At 50.8% G+C, this 10,049-nt stretch overlaps 1 protein-coding gene across 1 annotated transcript; it reads left to right on the top strand.

Moving 5' to 3' along the window:
* Positions 1 to 910: 910 nt before the first annotated feature.
* Positions 911 to 7,432, top strand: ELP5 (elongator acetyltransferase complex subunit 5; the record flags this gene model as incomplete). Its single annotated transcript, XM_056552779.1, is given in 7 exon segments — positions 911 to 971; positions 3,258 to 3,338; positions 3,666 to 3,874; positions 3,965 to 4,128; positions 4,871 to 4,951; positions 5,180 to 5,280; positions 7,015 to 7,432. Coding segments are annotated over 7 exon segments (809 nt in total), but the record flags the coding sequence as incomplete, so codon positions are not given.
* Between the last annotated feature and the right edge of the window lie 2,617 nt (positions 7,433 to 10,049).

Below are 10,049 nucleotides of genomic sequence, written 5' to 3'. Positions count from 1 at the left end.
CGTGTTACCATAGAGACGACCCCGGAGAGGGATAGAGCCGCGTGTTACCATAGAGACGACCCCGGGAGAGGGATAGAGCCGCGTGTTACCATAGAGACGACCCCGGGAGAGGGATAGAGCCGCGTGTTACCATAGAGACGACCCCGGGAGAGGGATAGAGCCGCGTGTTACCATAGAGACGACCCGGGAGAGGGATAGAGCCGCGTGTTACCATAGAGACGACCCCGGGAGAGGGATAGAGCCGCGTGTTACCATAGAGACGACCCCGGGGAGAGGGATAGAGCCGCGTGTTACCATAGAGACGACCCCGGGGAGAGGGATAGAGCCGCGTGTTACCATAGAGACGACCCCGGGAGAGGGATAGAGCCGCGTGTTACCATAGAGACGACCCCGGGAGAGGGATAGAGCCGCGTGTTACCATAGGGGCGACCCCGGGAGAGGGATAGAGCCGCGTGTTACCATAGGGGCGACCCCGGGAGAGGGATAGAGCCGCGTGTTACCATAGAGGCGACCCCGGGAGAGGGATAGAGCCGCGTGTTACCATAGGGGCGACCCCCGGGAGAGGGATAGAGCCGCGTGTTACCATATAGACGACCCGGGGAGAGGGATAGAGCCGCGTGTTACCATAGAGACGACCCGGGAGAGGGATAGAGCCGCGTGTTACCATAGGGGCGACCCCCGGGAGAGGGATAGAGCCGTGTGTTACCATAGGGGCGACCCCTGGGAGAGGGATAGAGCCGTGTGTTACCATAGAGAAGAGACGACCCAGAGGAGAGTGTGTTAATGTGATAGAACCGTGTATTACCCTCCTTCAGTAACACATGGTTCTATCACTCTCCGTACAGTACAGACTCTCCTCGGGGTTATCTCCTCCCTTTATTGTAGTGACCCCTGTGACCTCTCTCTACAGATGGCGCCTTCCTTCCGGGCCGGAGACTACTGTACAGCTTCATCATGGCCGCTCTAAAGAGGTGAGGATCCGAGGTCAGGAAAGGAAGCCAGAATGTGGATTGAGTGGTCCATGGGGTGGTCTTCTGAGGTATGGTGGTGGTCCATGGGGTGGTCTTCTGAGGTATGGTGGTGGTCCATGGGCTGGTCTTCTGAGGTATGGTGGTGGTACATGGGGTGCTTTTCTGAGGTATGGTGGTGACAGGTGGAGGTCCATGGGGTGGTCTTCTGAGGTATGGTTTGATGGGTGGTCTTCTGAGGTATGGTGGTGGTACATGGGGTGGTCTTCTGAGATATGGTGGTGGTTCATGGGGTGGTCTTCTGAGGTATGGTGGTGGTTCATGGGGTGGTCTTCTGAGGTATGGTGATGGTCCATGGGCTGGTCTTCTGAGGTATGGTTTGATGGGTGGTCTTCTGAGGTATGGTGGTGGTACATGGGGTGGTCTTCTGAGGTATGGTGGTGGTACATGGGGTGGTCTTCTGAGGTATGGTGGTGGTACATGGGGTGGTCTTCTGAGATATGGTGGTGGTTCATGGGGTGGTCTTCTGAGGTATGGTGGTGGTTCATGGGGTGGTCTTCTGAGGTATGGTGATGGTCCATGGGCTGGTCTTCTGAGGTATGGTGATGGTGATGGGTGGTCTTCTGAGGTATGGTGGTACATGGGGTGGTCTTCTGAGGTATGGTGGTGGTACATGGGGTGGTCTTCTGAGGTATGGTGGTGGTGGTTCATGGGGTGGTCTTCTGAGGTATGGTGGTGGTTCATGGGGTGGTCTTCTGAGGTATGGTGGTGGTTCATGGGGTGGTCTTCTGAGGTATGGTTTGATGGGTGGTCTTCTGAGGTATGGTGGTGGTACATGGGGTGCTCTTCTGAGGTATGGTGGTGGCTCATGGGGTGCTCTTCTGAGGTATGGTTTGATGGGTGGTCTTCTGAGGTATGGTGGTGGTTCATGGGGTGGTCTTCTGAGGTATGGTTTGATGGGTGGTCTTCTGAGGTATGGTGGTGGTACATGGGGTGGTCTTCTGAGGTATGGTGGTGGTACATGGGGTGGTCTTCTGAGGTATGGTGGTGGTACTTGGGGTGGTCTTCTGGGTATGGTTTGATGGGTGGTCCTCTGAGGTATGGTTTGATGGTTGGTCTTCTGAGGTATGGTGGTGGTTCATGGGGTGGTCTTCTGAGGTATGGTTTGATGGGTGGTCTTCTGAGGTATGGTGGTGGTACATGGGGTGGTCTTCTGAGGTATGGTGGTGGTTCATGGGGTGGTCTTCTGAGGTATGGTGGTGGTTCATGGGGTGGTCTTCTGAGGTATGGTTTGATGGGTGGTCTTCTGAGGTATGGTGGTGGTACATGGGGTGGTCTTCTGAGGTATGGTGGTGGTACATGGGGTGGTCTTCTGAGGTATGGTGGTGGTACTTGGGGTGGTCTTTTGGGGTATGGTTTGATGGGTGGTCCTCTGAGGTATGGTTTGATGGGTGGTCTTCTGAGGTATGGTGGTGGTCCATGGGGTGGTCTTCTGAGGTATGGTGGTGGTCCATGGGGTGGTCTTCTGAGGTATGGTGGTGGTACATGGGGTGGTCTTCTGAGGTATGGTGGTGGTACATGGGGTGGTCTTCTGAGGTATGGTGGTGGTACATGGGGTGCTCTTCTGAGGTATGGTGGTGGTACATGGGGTGCTCTTCTGAGGTATGGTGGTGGTACATGGGGTGCTCTTCTGAGGTATGGTGGTGGTACATGGGGTGCTCTTCTGAGGTATGGTGGTGGTACTTGGAGTGCTCTTCTGAGGTATGGTGGTGGTACATGGGGTGGTCTTCTGAGGTTTGGTGGTGGTATATGGGGTGGTCTTCTGAGGTATGGTGGTGGTATATGGGGTGGTCTTCTGAGGTATGGTGGTGGTACATGGGGTGGTCTTCTGAGGTATGGTGGTGGTTCATGGGGTGGTCTTCTGAGGTATGGTGGTGGTTCATGGGGTGGTCTTCTGAGGTTTGGTGGTTGTACATGGGGTGGTCTTCTGGGGTATGGTTTGATGGGTGGTCCTCTGAGGTATGGTTTGATGGGTGGTCTTCTGAGGTATGGTGGTGGTCCATGGGGTGGTCTTCTGAGGTATGGTGGTGGTACATGGGGTGGTCTTGTGAGGTTTGGTGGTGGTACATGGGGTGGTCTTCTGAGGTATGGTGGTGGTACATGGGGTGGTCTTGTGAGGTTTGGTGGTGGTACATGGGGTGGTCTTCTGAGGTTTGGTGGTGGTACATGGGGTGGTCTTCTAAGATATGTGGCGGTGGTGTCACCATCATCTCTGTTAATATGCTGCAGAGCGGAACGTGTCCATGTCTTTGGCTTTGAGATTCCAGAAGAAGAATTCCGTGACGGGATCCCTCAGGAGAAGTCACCAAGGTGAGAGGGTCAGAAAATGAGGGGCCCGGCGGACGGGGGAGGTGTGAGGGGGACGGGGGAGGTGTGAGGGGCCCGGCGGACGGGGGAGGTGTGAGGGGCCCGGCGGACGGGGGAGGTGTGAGGGGCCCGGCGGACGGGGGAGGTGTGAGGGGCCCGGAGGACGGGGAGGGTGGGGGAGGTGTCCGGAGGACGGGGTGGGGGAGGAGACCTGTCATTGCTGGGTGTTGTAGTCCTCTGGTGATTACTGGTGAGGTAGGAGACCTGTCATTGCTGGGTGTTGTAGTCCTTCTTGTGGCTCTTGTACTGATGGGTCTTGTGTTTTTTCAGCTTCACTTTTCATGATGGATTCTCTGACCCTCTGGATTGGGAGAAGAGTTTAGCCTCGATGAGTCTCCGTGACCTCTGTGTACGGGGGATCAGGGATCGGGTGGGTGATGGGGTCGGCCCAGTCACCATTGTCCTGGACTCCCTCAGCTGGATCCTGGTGCGGCGCCCCCTGCCCACTGTCTGCCACCTGCTGCGAGAGCTGTCCGCAGGTAATGACGCCATGTGATGTCATGAGCACAGCCATATTGTCAGCTGTATACCACCATCTGTGAGACCCTCGCACTATATATGACCTTCAGATGACACGCGTGTTGTGGCGCTGCTCCATGAAGATCTCCATGACCCCGGCCTCCTGCGCTCTGTATGTCTCCTCGCCGATTCTGTGATAAGTCTCACCGATCCTGGAGAAATCCTCACCGCAAGAGTCATCCAGCGCAAAAGGAGCGGCAGGGTGGTCACCCAGGTGAGTGAGACCCCCACAATGACCGGACCCCCAATACACTATACAGAGGAGACCCCACAATGACCGGACCCCCAATACACTACAGAGGAGACCCCACAATGACTGGACCCCCAATACACTACAGAGGAGACCCCACAATGACCAGACCCCAATATACTACAGAGGAGACCCCACAATGACCGGACCCCCAATACACTACAGAGGAGACCCCACAATGACCGGACCCCCCAATACACTACAGAGGAGACATCACAATGACCGGACCCCCAATATACTACAGAGGAGACATCACAATGACCGGACCCCCAATATACTACAGAGGAGACCCCACAATGACCAGACCCCAATATACTACAGAGGAGACCCCACAATGACCGGACCCCCAATACACTACAGAGGAGACCCCACAATGACCGGACCCCCCAATACACTACAGAGGAGACATCACAATGACCGGACCCCCAATATACTACAGAGGAGACATCACAATGACCGGACCCCCAATATACTACAGAGGAGACCCCACAATGACCGAACCCCCAATATACTACAGAGGAGACCCCACAATGACCGGACCCCCCAATACACTACAGAGGAGACCCCACAATGACCGGACCCCCAATACACTACAGAGGAGACCCCACAATGACCAGACCCCCGATGATGATATACGGGGGTCTCCACAATGACCGGACTCCTGATGATATACGGGGGTCTCTATTTCGCTCTCCTTGTGTTACAGACTGAATCTTTCAGGGTCGGTGACGACCTAAATCTGGAAACTGTCAGTAAGATGGAGCAGGAACCTGAGGACACTGTGCAGGTAACGGGGTCACTGAGGGTCATGGGAGGGGGCTGGGGGTAATTGGGATCAGACATTCTGGGGGGTATTATGGGGGTGTTGGGTTCAGACATTCTGGGGGTATTATGGGGGTGTTGGGATCAGACATTCTGGGGGTATTATGGGGGTGTTAGGGGTATTTTGTAAGGCAGTATGGGATATTCTTCTGTGGGGCAGATAAGTCACTATTGCCCTGTTGTCCCTCATCAGGTGGACCCGACTGTGAACCTGACATTTAATCTCCGTCTCACCGAAACTGAACGGGAGCGAAAAGAATCCGCAACTCTACCGTATATATTCACCGACAGCAAGTAAGGAGCTTGTGTAATTACCCCCCAATATACCCCTTACCTGTCATTATACGATTTACAGTGGGGATCAATAGTTTGTGCCCCCTGCAGAGTTAATATCTTGTACTGCCCCCTTTGGCAAGTATCACAGCTTGTAAACGTTTTTTGTATCAGCCAAGAGTCTTTCAATTCTTGTTTGAGGTATCTTTGCCCATTCTTCCTTACAAAAGTCTTCCAGTTCTTAGAGATTTCTGGGCTGTCTGTCACGCACTGCTCTTTTAAGGTCTATCCATAGATTTTCAATTCTGTTGAGGTCAGGAGATTGTGAAGGCCATGGCAAAACCTTCAGTTTACGCCTCTTGATGTAATCCCCCGTGGATTTCGAGGTGTGTTTAGGATCATTATCCATTTGTAGAAGCCATCCTCTCTTTAACTTCAGCTTTTTCACAGATGGCATCAAGTTAGCATCCAAAATTTGCTGACATTTTATTGAATCCATTTTTCCTTCTACTCGTGAGATGTTCCCTGTGCCACTAGCTGCAATACAACCCCAAAGCATGATTGATTCCCCCCCCCCCCCCCCCCCATGCTCAACAGTTGGACAGAGGTTCTTTTCATTAAATTCTCTTCCCCTTCTTCTCCAAACGTACCTTTGCTCATTCCGGCCAAAAAGTTAAATTTTAACCTCATCGGTCCACAGAACTTGTTTCCAAAATGCATCAGGCTTGTCTATATGTTCATTTGCAAAGTTCAAACGCTGATTTTTGTGGTGAGGACGTAGAAGAGGTTTTCTTCTGATGACTCTTCCATGTAGACCATATTTGTACAAGTATCTCTTTATAGTGGAATAGTGTACCACAACTCCAGTGTCTGCCAGATCTTTCTGGAGGGATTGTGCAGTCAAACGTGGGTTTTGAATTGTTTTTCTCACAAAGCTGTTCTGCCTGATATTTTTCTTGGTCTTCCAGATCTTGCTTTAACTTCCACTGTTCCTGATGACTGTAATTTCTTAATTACATTCCGAACAGAGGATATTGACATCTGAAAAAGTTTTGCTATCTTCTTATATCCTTCTCCAGCTTTGTGAGCGTCAACTATTTTCAGTTTCAGATTTCTAGACAACTGCTTAGAAGAACCCATGGTGCTGATTGTTGGGGCAAGGTCAGATGAGTCTGGGCATTTATGAGATTGACATCACGTGGTCTTCCCAGATGATGATTGAGAACAATCCATGACACTGGCAGGTCTCTGCTTTGTAAAGGGGGCAGTGCATGCTATAAATTCTGCAGGGTGCCCAAACTTTTGCAGACGCCATTTTTTGTTTTCTGTTATTATGAAAGTGTAAATGATGGAAATAAAATGTAACTTTTGGTGACATATTATAAGAATGTCTAATCTGTAATTTTATCCTTTTGGAGATTTTTCCATCTTTCCTTGGCTTCTTTATGCACATTAATACAGATTTTTACCTGGGGAACCCAAACTTTTGATCCCCACTGTGTGTATTCACATCTCATATACCCCTGACCTGTCATTATAAATACTGTAAATAGTAGAATAGTCTTTAGTGTTCTCCCTGCTGGGTGCTGTGTATCAGTCGGGCCCCATTATGGATGATACACGTTGTGGCCCCTGTATGGATGATACATATTGTGTTCCTTATATAGGCGATATTGGTGGTGGCCCCTGTATGGATGATACACGTTGTGGCCCCTTATATGTGTTGGCTCTTGCACTGTTCTGTCTCTCCTATAGGAAGATGTCCATCCTCCAGTCCTCCACCAGGGGGTCCGCCAAGATCTTCTATGATCCGGAGCCGACAGATGATGTAGATGAGGACGACCCCGATGATGACTTGGACGTGTGACCTCTACTACATCATATATAGAACTGCCCTCCAGGACGTGTGACCTCTACTACATCATATATAGAACTGCCCTCCAGGACGTGTGACCTCTACTACATCATATATAGAACTGCCCTCCTGGACGTTTGACCTCTACTACATCATATATAGAACTGTCCTCCTGGACGTGTGACATCTACTACATCATATATAGAACTGTCCTCCTGGACGTGTGACATCTACTACATCATATATAGAACTGCCCCTCCTGGACGTGTGACACCTGCTACATCCTGTAAATATGGAATAAAGGACTTTACCATACTGCTCCTCTTGGGTGTGATATGTGAGGATAGATATATGACCAAACTGATCTGTAATAAAATGGCCGTACAACGCTGACCGCCGAGCCTCCCGTACAACGTTGCCCCCATATTTGCTACGAGCTCCTCCCAGTCATACATTAGGAATACATGTTATGACTAAACTCGCTCAGAGATGAAGCCTGGTCAGGTGGGGATCTCCAGGGTCAGGGGTGACTTTTAGTGGAGGCTCCTCCCCCTCATAATCTCTCTCTCTATCGTGTCCAAACGGTTAAAGATATTAACATGAAACTTGGCCACATGTTACTTATATGTCAACGACAAACATAGGATAGGTAATTTAACCCTTACTCACCCCCATTTGCCAGGGTCGGGGTTTTTGTCTAAAGTCCCATACATGTCTATAGAAGTTATGTGGGAACATATATTTCCCAAATGGCTGGAGATATTTCAATACCTGGTACACATATTACGGGTGAGGATAGGAGGACCGGGATAGGAGGTCGGGATATGGAGTTGGGCTATGACAACAATATATGAGGATGGGATATGAAGTTTCCTCCTCTGTTGATTTTCTTCCACAACAAGGATTAGGAAGGAAAAACCGGGCAGCCGGGGACTCAGCTAGTTACAGTAACCTTCCGACCTACGATCATTTCAGCATACGATCACTCTCGGAGGCCATCGCATGGTGAGGGCAGCATCAACATACAATGCTTTTGTATGTCAGGGCCATCGCATAAACGGCTATCCTGCAGCGCAGACTGCTTCAGCTGCTGCCGGACAGCCGTTTACGCTGCCCCGTGTGCTCTGGTGATGGTCTCCTACCTGTCCTCAGTGCTCCGGAGCGTCCTCTTCGGGATCCCCTCCATCGCCGGCGCTCTCCATCGTCGTCATCACGTCGCCACACACGGCGTGCCATCATCCAATAGGAGCGGTGTGCACAGTGACTGCGACGTGAGAGCGACGTACCCGGGCAGCAGAGATGTTCCGGAGCGGCGGGGACAGCGATGGAGCGCAACATCCAGGGCAGCGGTGACTGGTCCGGAGCGGTGGGGACATGTGAGTACAACTTCCTATTATTTACATTACATGGATCCCTCAACATACAATGGTTTCAACAAACGATGGTTCATTTGGAACGAATTACCATCATATGTTGAGGGACTAAGGGAAAACAAGGGAATCGTTAATTTCTAACGATAATTTATGTCCTAACCAGTGGCACAGATGGGGATTTAGCAAGTAGATACCCCCATGGGAGGGTAATCATGCCTGGCGGAGGATAATACCGACCGCCCAAATGAGGAATAGCTAGCTATTCTGGAATCTACTCTATAGTGAGAGATGAAAGTGGAGTGAGAACTCGAAGAAGCAGATTTACAGATGAGTTCCAAAGGAATCGAGCTTCTTTCTGCAAAAGAGGTAGCTACTGCTCTAGGAGAGTGAGCTTTAACAAATTCAGGGGGCTCCAGACCCGGGGAAACATGAGACTCCTGAATGGTTTCCTTAATCCAGCGACTAATAATTTGTTTGGAAGCCCTGTGTCCCTTACGGGCACTAGAAAAAAAGGTTTTTTTAGAAGGTTTTCATCCTTACGGAATTCCTTGGATTGATCCAGGTAGATTCTGAGTTCGGAGTTCCCCGACTCGTTATGCAGAAGTGATGGCCAACAAAAAGGTAACCTTAAGTGTAAGGAATTTTAAATCCACCTCCTCTAAAGGCTCGAAGGGGGGAGATGATAACTCCCTGAGCACGACCGATAAATCCCAAGCAGGGATAGGTCGAATGATTGTTTCAGGAACCTTCTAATTAGGGGGTCTTGAGAAAGGGACTTATTGAGGAAAGCCGAGATAGCTGATACTTGCACTCTTAGGGTGGAAGGAGATAGTCCTTTGTCGAATCCATCTTGCAGGAATTGCAGAACAGCAGGAATGGTAGGATCCTTTAGAGACAGTTGGCGTAGCCGACACCAGGATGAGAATGTGCTCCAAATTCTTCCATAAGATCTAGTTGTAGCTTCAGATCTGGAGTGCGACAATGTTCTTAAGACCGACCCCGAGAGCCCTTCTACTCCTGGAAGGGACCGATCAACCTCCAGGCTGTCGGGTAGAACATTTGTATGTTGGAGCAGCTGTGAGTGTCCCCTGACAATATTGCTTGCTCTGGGGGAAGCCTCCAAAATTGACCCTGACTCATCTGAATGAATTGGGTGAACCAAGCTCTTTTGGGCCAATATGGAATGATGGCTATCACAGAGGCTTGGTCCGGCCTGATTTTCATCAATACCCTCGGAATCAAGGAAATAGGAGGGAAGATGTAGGCCAGCCTGAACCTCTAAGGGATTGACAGAGCATCTGCCGCCAAGGGATTGTCCTCTCTGTAGAGGGAACAGAATCTGTCCACCTTGGCGTTGAACCTCGTTGCCATGAGATCGATCTCTGGCATCCCCTACCGGAGTGTGATCTGATAAAAGATGTCTGGATGGAGAGACTACTCTCCGGTTGGAAGGCCTCTGCTCAGGCGATCTGCTTTTACGTTGCGAGTACCCCGGATATGAACGGGCGATAAGTGGGTGAGGTTCAATTCTGCCCAATCCATAATCATACCTATCTCTCGCA

This window comes from Hyla sarda, unplaced genomic scaffold (assembly GCF_029499605.1).
Source record: "Hyla sarda isolate aHylSar1 unplaced genomic scaffold, aHylSar1.hap1 scaffold_1911, whole genome shotgun sequence".
Lineage (NCBI taxonomy): Eukaryota > Metazoa > Chordata > Amphibia > Anura > Hylidae > Hyla > Hyla sarda.
This window is presented reverse-complemented; position numbering and strand designations above follow the sequence as displayed.